We start from the raw sequence: 22,959 nt of genomic DNA on the forward strand, positions 1-22,959 counted from the left end.
GGGGACTCTGGGAGCGTGCCGTCATGGGGGGGGGGGTCACGCTACAGGTTCAGGTTACCGTTAAGGACTACGAAGAAAACGCCGCCGTCCGTTTCATCAGAGCGGCCTGCATAATAGAAGGTGGGTTGGAAACTTTGATCAAATTAAACGGCGGGTCGTATTTCAAAAACATCAGACCTGCATCTGATTCAGGACCGCGAGAATCAAACGGATTAGATTCCATGAGACTAGCGCTGTTCACACTGTCGGGAGGAAATCGGATCGTGGCCACCTCTGCTTTGGGGGGGGTCACTAAGGGTAGGAGGGTAGGAGGGTAGGACATAATAGAAGGGTAGGAGGTAGGAATCAAGGGTAGGGTAGGAGGTAGGGGGGTTAGTAGGGTAGGAGGTAGGACTCACCAGGGTAGTGGGGTTAGTTGGTAGGAGATAGGACTCAAGGGTAGGAGGGAGGACTCATTACTGTAGGGGGTTAGTAGGGTAGGAGGTAGGACTCATTACTGTAGGGGGGTTAGTAGGGTAGGGGGTTAGTAGGGTAGGGTAGGGGGTTAGTAGGGTAGGGGGTTAGTAGGGTAGGGTAGGGGGTTAGTAGGGTAGGGGGTTAGTAGGGTAGGGGGTTTTAGTAGGGTAGGGTAGGGGGTTAGTAGGGTAGGGGGTTAGTAGGGTAGGGGGTTAGTAGGGTAGGGTAGGGGGTTAGTAGGGTAGGGTAGGGGGTTAGTAGGGTAGGGGGTTAGTAGGGTAGGGGGTTAGTAGGGTAGGGGGTTAGTAGGGTAGGGTAGGGGGTTAGTAGGGTAGGGTAGGGGGTTAGTAGGGTAGGGTAGGGGGTTAGTAGGGTAGGGGGTTAGTAGGGTAGGGTAGGGGGTTAGTAGGGTAGGGTAGGGGGTTAGTAGGGTAGGGTAGGGGGTTAGTAGGGTAGGGGGTTAGTAGGGTAGGGTAGGGGGTTAGTAGGGTAGGGGGTTAGTAGGGTAGGGTAGGGGGTTAGTAGGGTAGAGTAGGGGGTTAGTAGGGTAGGGTAGGGGGTTAGTAGGGTAGGGGGTTAGTAGAGTAGGGGGTGGGTAGGGTAGGGTAGGGGGTTAGTAGAGTAGGGTAGGGGGTGGGTAGGGTAGGGGGTTAGTAGGGTAGGGGGTATGACACCAGGGGGTTAGTAGGGGTAGGACTGTAGGGCTGCAACGATTAGTCAACAATTAATAATTGATGGACTAATCAATTCATAAATAATTCAATTAATCGTTTAATGACTCAACCGGTTTAGATCAACCGTTTGAGTCACTCATCAAGTAGAAATACCAAACATTTGCTGCTCGATGCTTCATGGACTCAAATACTTGACTCTGGGTTCATTCTTCAATGAATACTTACATTTGTTTGGGCTGCTCGGACACTAAGCAAGAGACTAAAGCCGTTTCTCAATTTGCATTCTCGTGTGTACTCGTGTACTTGCGTTCTCGGTAAACGTCATCAGTGGTAGCCCGAGTACTGTTCCAATTCCAAGTACGCGAGTACTGTCCTAAAACCCGTGTGTGTTCTCGATGCGTTCTCGATGAGGCCGTTCTACCGAGGACGCATCGGAGGTGTGACTCGTGTGGACTTGGGACCGTTAAATATCCCAGGATGCATCATCGAGTCCGCTGCTGTTCCAATTGCAGAGTGCGTACTCGCATTCTCGGAAGTCTGTACTTGAAAGTCCGGACTTCCAAGTCCGCGAGTACGCAGTCCGCGTACTTGGTACTGAGAAACGGCTTAAGTCTGGTGCCGTAGAGACACTGGTGCGACGAGGCCGGTAGTGAGCGTTGCAGCCCCAGAGGAGGGTCGGGGGGGGGGGGGGGGAGGACTCACCAGGGCGGGGTAGGAGGGGTACCCGCTACACTTGGCCCACACTAGCTTCAGGGGCTCCAGTGCTACCGTGGCCGCGCTGGCGGGCATCCAGATACTGCTGTTCCCCACCTCTGGAGGACAGACACACAGACACACACACACACACACACACACACACAGACAGACAGACAGACACACCTGTTAGGACGGCCACGCGCACACACACAGGCACACACGCGGCAGACTCGGAGCCCTGGGGCGGGCAGGCTGCAGGTGGGGGGGGGGGGGGGTGTTGGGGGTTGGGGGTTGGTGGGGGGTAAGTGCAGCCCGGGCTACATGTGGCTCAGGAGATAGAGCGGGTTGGCTGGTCGCCCGAGGGTTGCTAGTTCGATCCCCGGCTCCTCCTAGAGTGTCGAGGTGTCCCTGGACAAGACAACGCCCTCACCCTGACTGCTCCCGGCCGTCGCCCTGCGTGGCTGACTCCGCCGTCGTGGTGCGTGAATGTGTGCGTGAATGGGTGAATGTTAGGCGATACTGTAAAGCGCTTTCAATGGCCACGGGTTAGAGAAGCGCATAGGTATAAAGTGCAGTCCCTATAACGGCTGCACAGTTCTGCCAAGCGACTCAGAAACACGACACAGGCTCCCACAGAGGGAGGCACCAGCCCTGGGTCCCAACAGACCCCAGCACGCATGCTGCTGCGGAGGAGGAGGAGGAGGAGGAGGAGGAGGAGGAGGAGGAGGAGGAGGAGGAGGAGGAGGAGGAGGAGGAGGAGGAGGAGGAGGAGGAGGAGGAGTGATGTGTGTGTGTGTGTGTCTGAGGCGTGGCGTGGCGTGTGTTTGTGGGTTTGACCGAGGCTGGAGAGGTGTGTGTGTGTGTGTGTGTGTGTGTGTGTGTGTGTGTGTGTGTGTGTGTGTGTGTGTGTGTGTGTGTGTGTGTGTGTGTGTTAGGGGTGTGCATCTCTCCAATAAAAGACGATTCGATGCGTGGTATCTCGATACATGGGGTACGATACGATTCAGGAACGATACATTTTTTAAATGGAACGATTCGATTCAGTTCGATTCAGAAGATTTGCATATTTTAAATCAAAATCGTTTTTTCCGATTCAAATCGGTTTTTGTTACGCCCCTAGTGTGTGTGTGTGTGTGTGTGTGTGTGTGTGTGTGTGTGTGTGTGTGTGTGGGTCAGTCTGAGGCCGGAGTGTGAGTGAGTGAGTGAGTGAGTGAGCGAGCGAGCGAGTGTGTGTGTCAGGACTTGGGTTGCGGGCGCCGCCCTACCTGCGGCGATGCGGGCCGCCCGGGCGTAGTTCCCCGTCTCGATGCAGGCCATCATCTGACTCTTGTCGTCCAGCGTGTTGCGACGCACCAGCGCCGGCTTGCCCTTCCCACACTGGGGGAGGGTCAGGGTGCTGCTGCAGAGTGGGGGGGGGGGGGGGGGGGGGGGGACAGGTTACACTTCATACCCTTGTCCCTTCATTATCTCATCATGTGTGACGCCAGGGGGTCGTTCTCTGAGAGCAACGTGACCCAGTGTCCACAGGGTGGCGGTGTTGCACCAGCGGAGAGAAATAGAAACACACTAACAGACCTAGTGAAGACAGACAGACAAGAGAGATGGACAGACAGAAAGCCCCTGAGACAGACAGACAGACGTGTAGGAGGACAGACAGACAGACACCTAGTGCAGGCCGACAGACAGGCAGACAGGTGTCTGGTGCAAGACGGCCAACAGAGACACACAAACCTGGTGCAGACAGACAGACATGTACCTGGTGCAGACAGACAGACAGACAGACATGTACCTGGTGCAGGCAGACAGACAGACATGTACCTGGTGCAGACAGACAGACAGACAGACAGACATGTACCTGGTGCAGGCAGACAGACATGTACCTGGTGCAGGCAGACAGACATGTACCTGGTGCAGGCAGACAGACAGACATGTACCTGGTGCAGACAGACAGACAGACAGACATGTACCTGGTGCAGGCAGACAGACATGTACCTGGTGCAGGCAGACAGACATGTACCTGGTGCAGGCAGACAGACAGACATGTACCTGGTGCAGACAGACAGACATGTACCTGGTACAGGCAGACAGACAGACAGACATGTACCTGGTGCAGACAGACAGACAGACAGACAGACATGTACCTGGTGCAGACAGACAGACAGACATGTACCTGGTGCAGACAGACAGACATGTACCTGGTGCAGACAGACAGACAGACATGTACCTGGTGCAGGCAGGCAGACAGACATGTACCTGGTGCAGACAGACAGACAGACAGACAGACATGTACCTGGTGCAGGCAGACAGACAGACAGACATGTACCTGGTGCAGGCAGACAGACTGCTGCTGGAGGAGATGGACGACTCTGACGCCCAGCGTCTCCGTGGTTCCAGAGTCCTGGTGGTCCCCAGCTCCTTCTGCACCTCCTCCCGCTCCTCCTGCTCCTCCACCTCCTCCTCCAGGAAACCGTTCGACAGACCTGGAGGAGAAACACCCACGCGATAAAACACCCCCCCGAGTGAATACCACGGCAACAGCATTCACATATCAATGTCCCAGTGAACATAGTAATATCAATGTCCCAGTGGACATAGTAATATCAATGTCCCAGTGAACATCTTGATATCAATGTCCCAGTGAACATAGTAATATCAATGTCCCAGTGAACATAGTAATATCAATGTCCCAGTGAACATAGTGATATCAATGTCCCAGTGAACATCTTGATATCAATGTCCCAGTGAACATAGTAATATCAATGTCCCAGTGAACATCTTGATATCAATGTCCCAGTGAACATAGTAATATCAATGTCCCAGTGAACATCTTGATATCAATGTCCCAGTGAACATAGTAATATCAATGTCCCAGTGAACATAGTGATATCAATGTCCCAGTGAACATAGTAATATCAATGTCCCAGTGGACATAGTAATATCAATGTCCCAGTGAACATAGTAATATCAATGTCCCAGTGAACATAGTAATATCAATGTCCCAGTGAACATAGTAATATCAATGTCCCAGTGAACATAGTAATATCAATGTCCCAGTGAACATCTTGATATCAATGTCCCAGTGAACATCTTAATATCAATGTCCCAGTGAACATAGTAATATCAATGTCCCAGTGAACATAGTAATATCAATGTCCCAGTGAACATAGTAATATCAATGTCCCAGTGAACATAGTAATATCAATGTCCCAGTGGACATAGTGCTATCAATGTCCCAGTGGACATAGTGCTATCAATGTCCCAGTGGACATAGTGCTATCAATGTCCCAGTGGACATAGTAATATCAATGTCCCAGTGAACATAGTAATATCAATGTCCCAGTGAACATAGTAATATCAATGTCCCAGTTAACATCTTGATATCAATGTCCCAGTGGACATAGTAATATCAATGTCCCAGTGAACATAGTAATATCAATGTCCCAGTGGACATAGTAATATTACGTCCCAGTAAGAACAGATCAAACCACCCATCAGGGTGTTGTGTATCCAGGGCCATCTCTGTAATGAAGAACACATCAAACAGTCTCACGGCGGTCTGCCTCTAACCTGTGTCCAGCCGTTTGACCGGTGACGCCCCCTCTCCCTCCGCCGCCGCCGCCGAGTCTTCCTCGCTCCCCCGCCCGTCGACGCTCCTCCTCCTCCTCCTCTTCCTCCCCTGCAGGAGGTTCTCCAGCCGCGGGATCACCACGGACAGGAAGGACTTGGACCCTAGCTCCTCCCCTTCCACCTCCTCCTCCTCCTCTACCGTCCGCTGCATCAGACCCGCCCCCTGCACCGCCAACCCGCCCGGCCCCGCCTCCTTCCCGTCGTCGGCTCCTCCCCCTCCTCCTCCCCCTCCCCTCGCCACGCCCACCACCGCCGCCGCCACGCCCCTCTTGGACTTCCTGAAGAGGATGGCGGTGCGACGGCCCACCGCGCCCACGGGCTCCGCCAGCGTGGACGTCGCCACCACGCTGACCTCGCCCTCCAGCAGGGCATTCTGGGCGCCGGGCGAGGGCCGCGCGTGGCCGTTGAGGAGGTGGTGGGGGGGCGCCGCGGCGTCGAGCTTTCCCCGCTTGCTGTCGGGCGCCCGGTCGTCGGGGTTACGGGGGGGCTCGCCGTCGAGGTGGGGCGGCCGGTCCCCGTGGGGGAGGGCCTTGTGGCGGAGGTGGTTGGCGTTGTGTTTGAGGCCGGGGGCGTCCTCGTGACGGAGGTGGTTGGCGTTGTGTTTGAGGCCGGGGGCGTCCTCAGAGCAGAGGTGGTTGGCGTTGTGTTTGAGGCTGGGGGGGTCCTCGTGGTGGAGGTGGTTGGCCTTGTGTCTGAGGTTGTGGGGTTCCACCTGGTGCAGGTGGTTGGCCTTGTGTCTGAGGTTGTGGGGGTCCACCTGGTGGAGGTGGTTGGCCTTGTGTTTGAGGCTGGGGGGGTCCTCGTGGTGGAGGTGGTTGGCCTTGTGTTTGAGGGTTGGGGGGTCCTCGTGGTGGAGGTGGTTGGAACTGTGTTTGAGGCCGGGGGGGTCCTCGTGGTGGAGGTCGCGGGGCGCGGTGAGCTTAAGGCCGGGGGGGAGGTGGAGGTGGTTGGCGTTGTGTTTGAGGCTGGGGGGCTCCTCGTGACTGGGGTCACCGGGGGGGCTGTGTTTAAGGCTGGGCGCGTCCTCGGCGTGGAGGCTGTGGGCGCCCTTGTGTTTGAGCTTGGGGGGGTTCTTGTTGGGGTTCAGTTTGGGGGGGTCCTTGCGGTGGTGGTGGTGGTGGTGGTGGTGGTGGAGGTTGTGGAGGTGGTTGGCCTTGTGGTGGAGGTGGGGTCCGTCGTGGATGGATCTGAGGGTGGGGGGCCCGGGGTCTCCGTCCGTGTGGACCGGGGGGGGGCTGGAGTCCAGAGGCTCCAGCTTGGGGGGGAGAGACTTGTCCCCTGGAGACAGAAGGAGGAAGCCGTTCAGAACCAGACCCAGAACATCAACAGCTACTTTCACTTTTAAAGTAGGAATCATTCACTTATATTTACATGTAGGGGATTTAGCAGCAAGAAGTACATTTGTCAGAAGAAAGAGAAACAACAACATATCTGTGTGTGCAGTGAGGATGTTCATAGAACCAAGTGCCAAGCAGTTGTTAGGTTAACCCATTCCTTGTGTGCAACAAAAGATATCTAGGATAAGATGCTACACAATGCCATGTTCTATTTTTCAGCGCAATGACGTAAACAAAAATACAATAATCTAAGTGTGAAAGAGGGGTGTGGGGGCTCAGTTCCCAACACGACAAGGTGGACCTCCATGATGATTCTCACTCAAGCATCACGTGATATCAGATCGTCATGTCCGATCATGTTGAGTCTAACCTTGCCAGTAAAAAAAGCAGCAGATCATTTTTTTATTCATAGAAAGTTTTTCATTAGTACAAATGTCTTTGGCCAAGGCACGTCTGCCTCTTATCTACGGGGTATAATGGAAGTACTATGGAGGAGGCTGAGAGAGGACAGAAGTCAGCTTGTTCCTAATTTGACGTCCGTCACATGACCACACGGAGAGAACACACCCCGTCATGTGACTCTGCTAGCCGGCAGGCTGAATGTGGACTGAGCTCCGGCATGGAGCCGGGGTCTGCCGGCACCATGTGACTACTGGAGTTTGAACAGAAAAAAAAAAAAAAAAAAATAGTGTTTCCGGGTCTTTTCTGCTGCTGATTTCAACATCTCAACCAGACATGTTTTAGTAAGCAAATTGGTCGTTTACCAAACTGAAAGCCACGGACACGTCACCCACGCAAGCTCATTGTGGCGTTTGATTAAATAATTATTTAAACATTTGTTTTAATGAATGAACCGATTAAGAAATGAAAAGGAAAATAATTTCTATATAATGGAAAAATAATTTAAAAAATAAAGAATACAAAAACAACGCAAAGAATTAAGGTTTTCAGAGGGAAATGTACAATCCTAAAAACTGAATGATGAACGGTATTCAAACCCGCAGAAACGAGAAAGCTGGATGACTCATCTTATTAATCTCATCCAGGGTGGTGACTGTTGCTGGGTGACGGCAGAGCTTCAATAAAGCAGGTTGCAGACCAGATGAAGCCAGGCGAGCGCCAGGCCAGCCAGCGCTGCCCGCAGACAGGACGACCCACGTCCGGAGATAGGATCTGGGGTCTTGTCTTGTGTTTAATGTCACGGGTCGCAATGGATGGCGCTGCAATTATTGCCACGGTTTGGAGCCGTGCTTCAGATTACAGCATTGTTGTACGGTTGGTGCCGATGGTAGGGCTTTTTGAAACACGACTCAGTCGAGTTCTGATTCGGTTTTTCCCCCATTGGAATTAAACCAACAAAAAGGTTGTTTGTAAATTGTGCAGTTTCAATGAAAATGCACCGCAGCAATAGCACTGTCATGCAGCAATCGAAGAAAAACCTGCGCACTAATCTGGATGACAGATTGGCGGACACATTACCTGATGACCAGCCCATTTGTTTTTGTCAACCCGTGTGTTTTAAGAACGCTTTTTGGTTTTGGCATGTTTTGAATCTATTTCGAAGCATTTTCGACAACTCTGTTACCCATCGATGAAGCCTGGAAATGCAACACGCACAATTAAGCAGGCAAAGGCAAAATAAACTAAAGAGAATGGACCCTACTCAGTACAGTACACTGAACAGTAGCCAATGATGAGCGTAGGCAACTGGGCCAAATCCACCAGAAAGAAATCATTCCCTACTTTAATACCACCAGGTGTACGTTGACCAAGATAACCAAGGGCTGGGTTGGGACCCGAACACATGAATTACTGCTGAACTAAAGTCTCAAAAACGTCAGAACTTTAAGAACATTGTGTGACCATGTGTGAACATGTGCGTGTAAACAACACATATTTAGGAAAGTCGTAAAAGGTTGAAGCTGAAACTTGGTTGAGAGGTCAAAATGACCCATCTCACAACGTTTCCAGTGTGAACGTCTACGCTGAAACAAGATCCCTTTAATCAGTTTGAACTTTTCAAAACAAGGGCGTGGTTTGGCAACACGTCTCTGACCAACAAGAACAGACTTGACAGGCTGTGTAAGCTGGCAAGGCAAGTATGTGGTGGAAGTCCGGCCCAGCTTAAGGAACTTTAAGATAAGCAGGTTTTCATAAAAGCTACCAGCATTCTGAACGGTCTTAACTGAACTGTCAGGGTCTTCCCTCATGAGTGTGAGCTACTACCCTCAGGTCGTCATTTGAAGGCACCTGCGAGGAGGAACTAACTCTACACATTCCTCCTTTTGTCCCTACTGCCATTTCTATCTTAAGTAGTAAATAATGGAATCTCCTTACGGCACAGTAGTTGCACTGATGCACAGTGATGTAGTCTGAACTACCGCAGTGTTTCGCTGTTGTTGTTGTTGTGGTGGTAGTATTAAGAGGGCCACACACTAATTTGCGAGGCACCCTATTGTAAATATTACTTTTATTTTTTCCCCCAGACACCTCTAGCCAGCCATAACTGTCCCGTCCCAATTTATGGAACTTTACACCATGGGACAGGCTGACTGAAAATGGCCCAGTAATTAACTATTGCAGTGGTCTGAAAATGTGAACTTTGCACACGCATATCTCCTTAGCCCTTTGAGCTACAGTTGTGGAACCCTAACCCCTTTCCCCCCTTGTGTCTCCTCATGATGAACGAACACGCCTCAAAAACCTATAACTTCAGTCTGGATAGATTTTCAACCATTTTGAATTTTGTGAGAAACAAGAAAAACATGATCTCAGGATCCTGGGTTTTTATATGTAAATAAAAACGTTGGTGCAGTCAAAAGGCACAGGGGTCAAGATTCACTGCTCAAAAGTTTCTCAAGACCGGGACCAAAGAGGCGCTACAGTGATCGCCCGAAAAAAAAGGTAAAGTACGGCGCTTTTTACCACTTTCATGGTAGAGAACACACGTCGGCACGTACCGTCGTCATGGAGACAGTGTCCGTTGGTCTGAGCGCCCCTCAGGTGCGTCTTGCCCGCCTCCGGGTGAGGCGACGTCAACGACAAGGAGGTCGACGACGAGGAGGACGGAGCGGAGGACGACGACGAGGGGGCGTGGTGGTGGTGGTGGTTGTGATGGTTGTGGTGGTGGTGGTCGGGGAGCAGCCCTCGCTGCAGGCTGGCCTCGCTGCGCACGTCGTTGATGGTCTTCTTCAGCAGCTTGAGTCGCTTGCTGCGCGACGGGCTGGACTTCATGGAGCAGGTGAGGTCCAGCTTCTCCAGCAGCTGCTGCAGCTGCAGCTCGGGGGACAGGCGGGCCCGGTTGGCCGGCACCAGGAGGCGGTCCACTAAGGGGGGGGTCAAAGAGAGGTCAAAGGTCAACATCTGCCTGAACATGGAGTTCCTAAACACTGCTCTTCTGCGTTCACCTACCCTCTGGCTATCAGAAATCTGAACTTGCACTAAAGATATGTTAACAGCACTTTAACAACTGCATGCACTGCGCACTTTCTCTGTCTACTGTTTTACTGTCTGTCGGGTATGGTCTGCAGTACTACTGTCTGCTGGGATTGTTTATTGTCTGTTCTGAACTTATGATGTCTGTCCTTCATGTTTGGCTGTCTGAGAGTTGTACCAAGACAAATTCCTATCAACTTGTTGACATGGCAATAAATGTATTGAATCTTGAATCTTCATGGGGGGGGGGTGGAGCTGCGTTTGGGAACATCTTGTCTAGGCAGTTCACCTGTCTCGTTTTTTCTGTTAATGTTTTGAGTTAAATCACCATAATGTATCTTATGCATTATATAATATCTGATTGTAAAGCACGCATGGAAGGTACTTTATGAATACAGTTTCAAAGTGTAGGAAATCGATGGAGTCTAGCGCCGTTCCTTTCTTCTCAATTGCGGAAGGATCCCAGACCCGGTCAATCAAAGTACTCCCGTTAAAAAAAAAAACCTGTTTTACAGACTTTAACGACTCTATACTCATCTACTCTCATCCGCTGCATCTCTGCGCTTATGCTGATCCGCTGTAGTCAATTAGCAGTAGTGCATTCATTTCACGAGTGCACTATCCCCTTCTAATTCATTGTTCTGTCTGTTTTAGCGTGTTGCAGTGACTGGACTGCGACTGGATGCCTGGCATATCGCAGTGACTACAACCGAATGCCTGGAATCTCCTTATGGTTAACCGGCCTGCACCCCATGACCAATTTAAAATGTTTTGCCTGTATGTACGTATGTATGCCAATTATGGCACCCATGGCACTCCTGATCATCCCTGGAAGGAGGGATCCCGCACAAGATTTCTTCCTCGCTAATTAAGGTGAGTTTTTTCTTGCCCTCTGGGGGGCTGGGGTCAGGGGGGGGGGGTGTCATAGATATAAGGCCTGTTAAGCCCTTTGAGACTGTACCTGTGATTACGGGCTATACAAATAAAATACAATTGACTTGAATTGGTGTCTGGCTACAAAACCCGGGAACGGGACTCTCTAATCTCGAGCGGGACCGGGGGCCTTTACCCTCGTCCCAGGAGAAGGGCGGCGCGGGCTCCAGCTTGGGCGCCTCGGGCAGGTGGACCCCGCCACGGGCGTCGAAGCCGATGCGTTCGGCGTCGCGCCGGGCCCTCCGGATCAGCACGCCGCCCTGGTCGCGCATGCGCACGGCGGCGCGGTGGAAGTACGAGTCCCGGGGGTTGTACTGCAGGCAGTTGGCCACCATGAGGTCGAAGTCGGCCTGGAAGTGGTCCAGGCCGACGTACGCCTGGGACTCCACGCGCCGGCCCATGGTGGAGAAGTCCATGGGGTGCTTGATGTGGTCCAGGTAGTCCGGGACCTGGGGCAGAGACAGGGGGCGAGAGGGGGGGGGGATTAGAGACTCTGAGATTGGGGTCGACCGATATCTGTTTTTCAAGGCAGATTTTGACATTGATCGCCTTCATAAACACTAATAAAAATTAAATAAACATTAGAACCAAGAAGAAGTTACCAGTTGAAAATGCTTCCTGAATATTGACCAAGAAAGCACCTTCATTAAGTAAGGTTAAAGTAAAAAAGTGTTGCAGGATATGTGCACTAGCAAAAATAATGTACCCTATCAAATTTGTTTTTTGAAAGGTCCGGTTACAAAGCATTTCGGCGTCTATACGACCAGAGTTATCTCTGTGTTAAATGACTACATGGCTTTTATCCTTCTCATGGGGAGAGAGAGAGCGAAAGGAGGGGGGTTTGCGGTAGCATGCCTTTGTGCTTGCCGACCAAGCAAAAAGGTGTGTGAGGCGAGGAGGGAGAGAAGGAACGAGAATGTCCTATTTGTGGGAATTCTCTTTACACCCCAGTCGCAAACAATAAATCATATTCTCGGACAAAAAAAAATAATTCTTCATTACCTGTGGCTGATGCAGGCCTGTAATAAGCCCGTCCAATCATTGCTTTCCGCCCGACTGAAATGATTGGAAGCCCTACCTGACCTACCTACCTAACCCTAACCCTCTACCCAGCTAGCTACACACGCTCGGCCCTGAACTCACTGCGCGTGACTTGAGCTTTCCACAAGGCTAGGCAAACATGTTGCAAAGCTAGCGCGCTCGTCAAGTTGGACTTTGGACTGAGGCCCTGAAGAGAGGGGTCGGAATTATTCAGTTGGATGATTTCAAAGGCTGGCTAACTCAAAACCACCAGCCCTAGTTTTAAATCAAGGCTGAATAAAATGTATAACATATTTTTACAAAGATATATATATATATAAAAGAGTTGTTGGCAACTTCGTCATCAGTTTCTAAAAGCGTTCCCGATTCATAAGCCTGTCTCCCTCCTCCTCTTCCAGGTGTCTCTGCGCTCCAGGGGTCAGCCATGTGTCTCGTGACAACTGTCAGAATGGAAAAGACCAACGCCCAACGTGGGGCTCGAACCCACGACCCTGAGATTAAGAGTCTCATGCTCTACCGACTGAGCTAGCCGGGCTGTGTCACCTTCGCAGACACGCCCACATTCTTACGGCCAGCCGCATGGCCCCTGGGGGGGGTTCACACCAACATACCAGGAAGCTCGAGTTTCACAGCACTGTACGGCGGGACGGTCGGAGTGTCACGTTACATCAAGTCAGAGCATGCCGATCATATTTGATCCACTGCGTTGGGTATGCATCATCGTAGTGATCTCTTCTTAACGTATAGAATGGGGGGTAGTTAAAGATGATATGACCCTGGGTTCAAGAACATGGAGCAACAGTCAAGACACAATCAACTGTGCATATACAACATTGTAAACATTTACATTTAGGGCATTTAGCAGATTTTAGATTTTATCCAAAGCGTCTCTCGGTAGCACTAACAATCTCTAGGTTTACCCATTTCCTGTATACAACAAAGACAGCTAGGATAAGGACACTAAACAATGCTCAGTGCTATTTTTAGGATAGGATATAGGAGGCACACGTTTATCATTGAGTATTAAAATCGAAATACACAGCAGTTCTAAAAAATCCATAATTCCATCAAGCTGACCTGACGTTGATCTTAAAACCGGTGTGAACTAAACGGGGCCTTTACTGCTATGATCCATGGTTCAATAAGGCCGTTTAACATTTTAACACGGATTGGAACCAAAAAAAGGTCAGCGCCCAACGTGGGGCTCGAACCCACGACCCTGAGATTAAGAGTCTCATGCTCTACCGACTGAGCTAGCCGGGCTGTGTGTCACCCAACACACCCACGCTTTAATGGGAAGCCACATGGCCCTTCGGCGGCTGACATGATGCATAACAGGAAGTGCTCACGTTTCAAATGACTGTCAGCGCCAAGTTAGCCCGGCAGCTAGCAGGCACAAAGCAAACAATGAGGTAGCCCGCACTGGGCCAGCCAACACTGAGCTAGCCTAGCTAGCCGACACTTGGGCAATGCCTAGCTAGCCTACACTCGCAGCTAACCAACAGCAAATCAGCCAATAGCAAGCCAGCCAGCAGCACTGAACTAGCAAGTATCCCGACAAGCCAATTACCCTAACATTCCCATTAATGTGACTATTATAACATGGCAACAAGGGATGCACCGATTTATCGGTATCGGCCGATATCCCCACTATTGACTGCCATCGGCAGATGACAATAGTTGCAAAGGGTGACTTAAACACACTTCTCTCCAAGTTTGAACATCCGAAAGGAAAAGTCAGCTCCATCAGAGGCATCGGCTGCTGACTGTAATCCCCCAAACGTCGGAATCGACTGCTGGCGTAATCCCTCAAACATCGGAATCGGCATCTGACGTAATCCCTCAAACATCGGAATCGGACCTTCAGCCTTTACAGCGATAGCTGTATGCGCAGTGCGGTTGTACATATGTATGTATGTATAAATATCTTGCATCCCCATGTAGGCTTGTATGTTGGAGATCACAATATCATAAACAATCCACACACAGTCAAATCAGTTCAGCCACTTATTCTATAAAACACACATGCAATACAATACGGAGAATGGGGCGCTCCGACCCATTTGTTATCCAAAGCTTAGTCACCACACGTACATATGGTTACGCTGCTTTCAACTAGAGGCAGAGGACAATGTAGTCGTTCTTTTGGATCAGGCTGAGCATACAACAGGCGACACTGTTACCTTTGATTACATGTTGGGTAAACTCTGTGTTGGGTGTGTTTTTTTTTTCCATACAGTCTGTGGTGTTTACTGTTGCATCTCCTTGAAGCTAGTGAGAGTGTTTTTGCCTCGTTCATTCCAATGAACCGTATGATTCCCACTGATTCCTTCTCCTTTGTTAAAGGGATGTTTCCTTTGCTCCAAGATCGTGTTCGAAATGACAGACTCAGAAAACGGTGCGGATCCACTCATAACGCGTCCAAACTAAACTCTGTGGTGTTCAGAGCCACCTCTTTCCGTAACGCATTTCTGTCGCCTCAACAAAATATCACTAACTAATGTAGGTGTGTATATGACACCTGACATACAAGCATGCGATATGAACTGGATAAGAGCTGCTACTACTAAGTGCTGCAGGACTACTTTGCTAAATTCTATAAATAAAATTAAAACCACTGGAGGGAACAGCCAGAGGAGTCAGAGCGGGTGACTGACAGTCACTATTGTTCTGGATGTCACGAAGAGGCCGTTAGGGGTCTGGGACGCCTACACCTAGTCCGGGGCCAATAGGGTGTGTACCCACAACCTTTTGTCTGTGAGTCACCGGACACCCTCACCCCTCCCCATATCCGTGTCAGGTGAAGGGGTGTAGGGCAGTGTGTAGTAGAGAGCCCATACCATTTTTTTCCTTCCCGATACCCATTCCTGAACTTATGAGTATCAGCCGATACCGAGTATATACCGATACAGCATCTAGCATTGTAGCCACTAACAGCACGTGTTTGTGATGTTCTCAGCCTGTGCAGTAAAGGAGCTAGCCAGGTGACGGAATCGGAATCGGCGCATAGACTTGTGAACTCGCCGATGCCTCCGATGCTCCATTTTAGGCAGCATTGGAGGAACTTTCCACTATGAACACTGCTATTCGTATCGGAACAACTCTAGTGTGTAGCAGCGTTGTGTAGCAGCGTTGTGTAGCAGCGTTGTGTAGCAGCGTTGTGTAGCCTAGTGTGTGGTCTCACCTCGCTGACGTCCACGGGCTGGGCGAACACCCGGGCCTGGTCCTTCTCCTGCAGCTGCTCCAGCAGGGCCCTGAGCAGAAGGCTGAAGGGCGTCAGCTGCATCTCCAGCAGGGTCTGCTGCAGCTTCATCTGACGGGAGGACACGGGCGGTCAGGGAGTCCCAGTCGTACTCTGAGCGACATCAGACCCCCCCGGAAGGACTTTGATTCATCAGGCATCTCATTCACTCACCCACACCCATTCACTCACTCACACGTGCAGTCATTCACTCAGGCACACACATTCCCCTCACACTCATTTACATACCCGCACTGGTTCATATTCACTCACCTCCCACACCCATTCCCTCACGTGCCCAGTCGTTCACTCTGGCACACACACACACGCATTCACTCACCTCCCACATCCATTCACTCACACGCGCAATCGTTCACTCAGGCACACACCCATTCGCACACGCGCAGACATTCACACAGGCACACACACACACAAATTCACTCTCACACGCACACACATTGATTCCCTCACTCATGCACACAAACAAACACTTCCATTAACACACACAAACTGAGACACACAGTGTGTGTGTGTGTGTGTGTGTGTCAGATAGCCGCCATAGCTATGCCGTGGGTCCCTAGGTCTGCGCTCCCATTCGCATTCGGTATTCCATGGCCTCCTACCTCCTCCCTCTTCAGCTTCTCCCGCTTGCGGATGAGCTCCAGCAGCAGCCTGGCTCGCTCCAGGTCGTGGCGCAGGCGGTGCCACTCCTTCAACTGCTCCTTGAGCGCCCGGCTCTCCTCCTCACACTGCTTCTGGTGGCCCTGAGTGTGAACGGACACCACCACCGTCATGAGACGTCCTTGTTTACAGTGACCCTGAACACAACAACACAATGAAACCTCCCACGTCACGAAACCTCCCACGGTTTCTGCCGACCTTGGAGCACATCCCCGTTAGTTAGTGTCTCCCGCCGACTTTAGTCACCGTGAACACGACGCAGTGTTGAAACCGCCCACGGTTTCTGTCGACCTTGAACACATCCCCGTTAGAGCCTCCCACTGTATTTAGTGACCATGAAGACCACACAATGTAACGGAACTCCCCAACCACTTCTGATTAACCTGAAGTGAACACGACACACAATGGTAACTTAAAGATTTATGGCAATCCTGAATACAACAACAGGTTGCGAAAAATCCCACTATCTCAGGTGACCTTGAACATACCATCATACCGTCAGGAAACTAAGGGGCCAGGCGTCTAATTGAAGACTCTTAAGTCTACTCATGAAATGTCCCACAGCCTCTGTTGACCTTGAACAACCCACAACAGAACCGCACACACAGATACTTTACGAGTCCCGTAACGGTAAACGTAGGCAAGGCATCACGACACAGTGGAAAAAATAGAATCTAGCAGATAAAGAGTAGCATCTTCAGCAGAGCCTTGGGTTGAACCGCGACTATAGGGCGTCCCAAACTGGCGGCGAGAGGTACCTGCTGAACCGTCTTCGGGGACTGAGTGCCGGTCTTCAGCCGGCGGATGAGGGGCAGCCCGTTCCTCGCCTGCCTCTTGAGGGTCCAGTAGTTCAGCACCAGCTGCACAAACGCCCTCTTCTTCTGGATGGACACCTGGTTCAGGATGCTCTGTAACCTGGGGGGGGGTCAGAGAGGGGGGGGGGTGAACACACATTGTGAGTACACTCCAGTTGTCACACAGTTGTACTGCTGATGCATGTTGGGTTTACAGATGTTCGATGATTTAAAAAGGGGAATAACATTGCCCTCGCTAAATTGCTAATTGATTGTTCCTGGTGATGAAGTAGTAGCAGGTGATTCGCCTTTTGAAACGTATGAACACGTCACGCTGTATATAGAGGCACATTCTGACGCCACTGTGGATAACTTGGGAACAAAACCACATCCGCGTTATACTTTCAATTCAGTTTTGGATGTTTGAAATGCCCCCCAGTAGTCTACCTTATGAATAAAGTTGTAGCTCGTTGTGATTTTGGTCCGGTCCCAGCACAGGAGTACGTATGGATGATTAAAGGACAATGTATTCTGATGCACCATAATTAAGGGGACTGGCTCGTGGAGTCCTCCATCTCCCGCCCCTCATACGTGTGTATCGGGGAGTCGGCTGCATTTACCCCCATCCTCTACGCGGCACCATGTGGTACCCAGTGAATGTGAGTGCACATTCAAAGCTGTATGAAAAAAATCTGCCTTTTTCTGTGTTTTAGTGACATCACAAGTGGGCGTGTCTACCTAGATGTATGTTGGATGGATCAGTCGACCAGCCTATCCAGTGGACAGCAGCAAATGTCGCTGGTCTATCCATCATACAGCTAGATGGACACGCCCACTTGAGATGTCACTAAAACACAGGAAACGGCCAATTTTCAAACGCCTCGTAATGGCCAATCACACTCACACCTGGTGGCATAACATCACCCCTTTGATGCCAGATGTAAGCTGGGTCTCACAGTGTGATGGATACTGGCAAGATATAATCCTCGAGGATGACCCTTTAGGACTGGGTACATATCCCCTATACCCTGTTTTACATGTTGCACTGTAAACACAGTCCAAATCTGAACCCTTGGAAGAGGACTCATTCAACTGATAATAAGTGAACCCACAGGAAGCTTTTAGTTATTTAATCTCAATATCTCTGAAATAACAGGTCATTTGATACACGTCTTATTATGTCTGGTTTTCATGTTAGATAGGTGACACCTGTAATGCTTGCCAACCACGCTAATATCCTGTGTGGCTGTGAGTTAAACTGTCATCCCGGTCAAAGACTCAATGCTGCCGTCAGATTCCTGCAACTAGTCCACCAGTGGCAATTTGGCCTGTCAATGTACTCACGGGCAAGGCACTGACCGCTTCATAACTGGTGATTGGCAACTGAACCGCCACTGAACCGATGTGAATATGCAAACGATGATTTCCTTGCTGTTCAAAAGGGGCTATATTAACATTCAGAGAAATATCTACAAAGCCTGTCCATGTTTACTACCTAGTTACACCCAACCTTCTTCAAATACAAATAACTTGGAATATCGAGTGAATGCTGGTATGTATGTATACAGAACCACAGCAGATTGGTCACGGTCGATGGTTTGCATTGAACAAAAGTGTCAAGGTTACCCTTTTCAGAAGTGCTTCTTCTTTTCACTGAGAATAAGCTCCACTGAAAAGGTTTCCTTTTTTTGTATTTTTTCCCCGAGTGGAAAAACAAGTTAGAATTGGTATGAGTGACTTCTTGCCACGTACAGTTTGTACGTGTTGCTCAAGGTTAGTCAGTGTGTAAAAAGAAAAAGTGAAACCCGTCAGACACCCGTGGAACAGTAGGGAACAAAACACACCTTTGGAGAGGAATGTTGGGACAAGTGGGAGTGTCCATCCAGATGTACGCTGGATGGAACAGTCTACCAGCCTACCCGGTGGACTGCAGCAAATTTTGCTTATCTATCCAGCATACATCTAGGATGACACGCCCACTTTTGATGCCACAGCAACACATAAAAAGGGCAGATATTTAGACGGCTTGTCATGGCTAATCAGACTCACACCTGGTGCCATAATATCACCCCTTTAATGCCAGGTGTAAGCGGATAGTGGCAAGAAGGATGACTCTTTAGGACTCAACACACCAGATCCCTGCTCCCTTAACTCCATGCACCCCGTTTCCATTTTGCAATGTAAACACAGCCCATATCGGAACCCTTGGAAGTGGACGGATCATTCAACCGCTATTAAGTAACCTGACTGTAACAGTCAGGCACAAAACGCACCTTTGGAGAGGGAAGCTAGGCGCTTTGGCAGGAGTGGCGACTTCCCCCTCCACCTCCTCCACCTTCACATCCAGCTTTTTGCTCTTCTTGCTCTTCTTCAGCTGCTGCTGCTGCTGCTGCTGCTGCTGCTGCTGCTGCTGCTGCCGCTTCCCTTTCGACCGCCCGCTCCGTCGGGCGGTCCCCTGCTCCTCCTTCTTACACAGTCCGTTCCGGGGCGCCGCCGTCACCGCGTCGTACACCGTCAGGGGCTTCCGGGCGCCGCCGCTGGGCGTGTGCGCGCCGCAGTACGCCACCTTCTTCACCGAGAAGGCCGGCTCGCCGCTCTCCGTCACCTCCTTCACCGGCTCCATCTTCATGAAGAGCCCCGCCTTCTGGGCGCAGCTGACGTGGAAGGCGGCGTAGCAGTTGGCGCGGTGGCACTGGATGCACGCCCCGGCGCCCTTGCGCTTGCACAGGTGGCACGTCAGCTTCCAGCGCGCCGCCGGGATGTGGCGCACGCCGTCGATGGGCTCGATGAAGGTGGTGTTGGAGAAGCCCACCTCCGGCACCCAGAGGGCGCACGCCACGTGGCCCCAGCGCTCGTCGTCCGTGCGCTTGACGGCGCCGCCGGTGTTGGGGCAGAGCACGCAGGCCGCCGGCGTGCCGGGCGCCAGCAGGCAGTGGCGGCAGAGCCACTGGCCCTCGGGGATGTAGGGCACGCCGTAGCACTCCTGGTGCACCGCCAGGTTGCAGGCGTCGCAGAAGAGGATGGCGTTGCCGTTGTGGCACTCGCCGTCGGCGCACACGCAGCAGACGGCGTCCTCGTCGATGGGCGCCTGCTCCTGGCCCTGGCTCTCCTGGTGGGCCTCCTTCTCGAAGCGGTCCACCAGGAACTCAAACACATTGTAGGAGACGCGGCTCGCGCCCTCGCCGCGGCGCTTGTCGTTGACCAGGTCCAGCCAGGCATAGTCCTCCTCGTCCATGTCGTACTCTGTCTCCTCGTCCAGCTCCTCCTCCGTCTTCTCCTCGAAGGCGTAGAAAGCGGCGGGGCGCCGGGGCACCGCCGGCAGGTTGTACTCCACGGTGCGGAACTTGGGCTCCGGGAGCTTCTTGGGGCAGGGCCCGCTGTGGGGGCCGTGGTTCCCGACCTTGTCCCCGTGGGAGGCCGCCGTGGCGGTGATGCCCAGAGCGGCGTTCTTCTTCTCTTGGCTATTCTTGAGACGAACCGAGCGCAGCAGGACCTGAGGCGGGGGTTTATCCGCGTTCTCCTTGTTGCTCGTGCACTCCAGCATCTCCTGGGCCGTGGGGTCATCGTCCGAGAGCACCCCCATCTTGTCGTAGATGCTGATGCGGTGCACCCGCCCATCAATCTCCATCTCCACCATGCGCTGAGCCTGGGCGTAGGTAAGGATCTGCTTGTTGGGCGAGGGCATGATGGGAGACGGCGGCCGCTGGGGTACGGGGACCCGGTGGTACCGAGCTTTCTTCCTCATGGTGGCGATCCGTGTTGCTATGGAGACACAAAGTGGATCACAAGTCAAGATCTGAGCTGTTGTGATAGAGGATGAGCAAGACGGATGAATGAACACCTGGCTAGCTCTACAGAGACGTCACAAATGTGAAACAACTGCATGTTGTAAATGCTAAAAGATCGTCTGGTTACTGGAAGTTCTGCGACAAACTTAACTCACAACAACAAGAGTGAGTTTGGTTTAGATTATTGAAGACATGTCAGACTATTGTATAGACATACCCATTTTACATCAGTTCTTTAAAACAATACACTGTTTACACATAAACTTTTGTCAATGCTAAAAGATTCCTTCAAATTAGAGAGGTTTGACTAACAGAAACCTTAATATTCAACGAGTAACCATTTACTTGTACATGCCACTGTTCAAATGCTCACGGCAGATCTGTGGTAACAATTATGGTAACTTTCGTGTGAAGCTGACACTTACTTACATTTACATAAAACAAATATGTTTTACATGAACATAGACTTCATCTAACATGTATAGTGTAAGCACCTATCTGGGACAAACGAGTATCGATCTTGTTTTAAAGTTTCAGTTCATTGAAACATCATTGAAACACAAGAACAGCTCTCTCACTAAGACACGATACAATGCAGCATTTAAATCGCAGGAGGAGGAGGAATGGAGATACCAGAAAGAATAGGATTTATGCATGATGTTATGGTTGCACCCAAGAGACATTTCATTCAAAAACCAGCAGGGCAATAATGAAAAGTGGAGTGCATACCACATACAGGGATCTAAAACCACTAGCTTGTTCGTGTTAATGATGGTGCAACAGAGTACAGTAACAAATATGATAATACTAGTCATCCTGGCCGTTCAGGAGCCCTGCCAGCCAGGACATCATAATGATCATTGACAGAGGCATTTAAATGCAGTGGGAGGTGGCCCTGCACGGCTCTGCTGTTAGACCCGAGTTAGTAATGTCCTATTTGGTGCAGGGGTGTGCAGTTGACCATCCTAATGCGAGTGTACTGTGCCAAAGTGGCCTGGATGCTAACAATAACATTAGCCAGCTAGCCAGGGAAGCTAGCGCCCTGCTAACAAGAGCAAATGGCGTCAAACAAAACAAAAACGGCTCTTCTTTATTTTCCCCTAACCACCACCCCCTCTTTTAAATTCCGCCATTCACACACCGAAACACTGCAGACAACGTACACGGTCTCGTAGTCTCGGGCGTATCGGGGCCTGTGTCGTGTTGCAAATAAGCAGGAAAAACACACATACCTCGGATTTGTAAGCACTTATGCTAGTGGGGGAAACACAGTAGCTGCAAAAGGCGACGGCGGTACGGCCTGAACCGAACACAATGTTCTCATCCGACGGGCGATTCCGCGATCTTTTCGGAGATTAACGAAAAACGGAAGCTCCCAGAGCGGCTTGTGCGACCGCAAAGTTCCGCATTCAAACATTCAAATCCGTGCGTGTAAGCAGGGGGATTTGACGGTGGGGGTTTAACGGCTCGTTCACGGGGGTTGTTGTGGTGGGGAGTCGCCGTGGTGCCTCCGCGGAGTGCAGGAGCTGAATGAGCGGCGGAGCTCTGGCGTCGCTCGACCCCCAACACAACAATGCACGAGTCCGCCCGCCGCACCACGCACGCACGGCACGACGTGGTGACGTCGTGACGCAGCACGGGAACACGTCCGGGCGTGGAAAAATGAACAAACAAAATAAAGCCATGAATTATTATTTAAGAATTTATTCATGTTTACTTAGTTAGATAACAAACTTAACATTTTAATTGTATTTTATACAATATGTTATTATTATACTTATTAATTGTTTGTATATATTTATTTTCCCTGATATTTATTATTGTTCCTTGTAATTAATGTAATCAACTGTTTCCACTGTTTCCATTCATGGTGTGAATGGTGTGTTATTGTATTGTTGTATACTGTTCATTGGAATAAAGGTTAATAAATAAAGAAAATGAGGGGCCCATCTGTCTCACAGACACGCACACACACGCGCGTGCACACACACACACACACACACACACACACACACACACACACACACACACACACACACACACACACACACAGACACACACACACACACACACACACACACACGCAGGATCAATGGTTTTTTTTATCGTGGCTCCTGGCTGTCCCGTTAAGATCCAAACAAAGCGGCTTCACAACAATAGATAATCCGTCTGTAATGCTACAGTTTACCGACAGATGTGAGCTGCAAACGTATTTCAATATTTGGGTGTATGGTTAATAACAATAGTAATAATAAA

At 50.8% G+C, this 22,959-nt stretch overlaps 1 protein-coding gene and 2 non-coding genes across 3 annotated transcripts; all 3 read right to left on the reverse strand.

Moving 5' to 3' along the window:
* Positions 1 to 1,736: 1,736 nt before the first annotated feature.
* Positions 1,737 to 22,199, reverse strand: LOC311363263 (bromodomain-containing protein 1-like; the record flags this gene model as incomplete). Its single annotated transcript, XM_084483231.1, has 12 exons — positions 21,936 to 22,199; positions 19,189 to 20,677; positions 16,880 to 17,036; positions 16,064 to 16,204; positions 15,384 to 15,512; positions 11,295 to 11,607; positions 9,751 to 10,116; positions 6,607 to 6,731; positions 5,394 to 6,513; positions 4,150 to 4,318; positions 3,092 to 3,225; positions 1,737 to 1,942 (listed from the first exon to the last, which is right to left on the reverse strand). Exons 2-12 carry the CDS (start codon positions 20,658 to 20,660, stop codon positions 1,737 to 1,739), a joined length of 4,332 nt encoding a protein of 1,443 aa, XP_084339357.1. The 5' UTR covers positions 20,661 to 20,677; positions 21,936 to 22,199.
* On the reverse strand, positions 12,662 to 12,734 carry AC3HAE_033378 (transfer RNA lysine (anticodon CUU)). Its single transcript has one exon. It is a non-coding gene; the product is annotated as a tRNA-Lys (tRNA).
* On the reverse strand, positions 13,390 to 13,462 carry AC3HAE_033379 (transfer RNA lysine (anticodon CUU)). Its single transcript has one exon. It is a non-coding gene; the product is annotated as a tRNA-Lys (tRNA).
* Positions 22,200 to 22,959: the final 760 nt, after the last annotated feature.

The sequence above is a fragment of the Micromesistius poutassou genome, assembly GCF_964030765.1.
Source record: "Micromesistius poutassou genome assembly, chromosome: 18".
NCBI classification, from domain to species: Eukaryota; Metazoa; Chordata; class Actinopteri; order Gadiformes; family Gadidae; genus Micromesistius; species Micromesistius poutassou.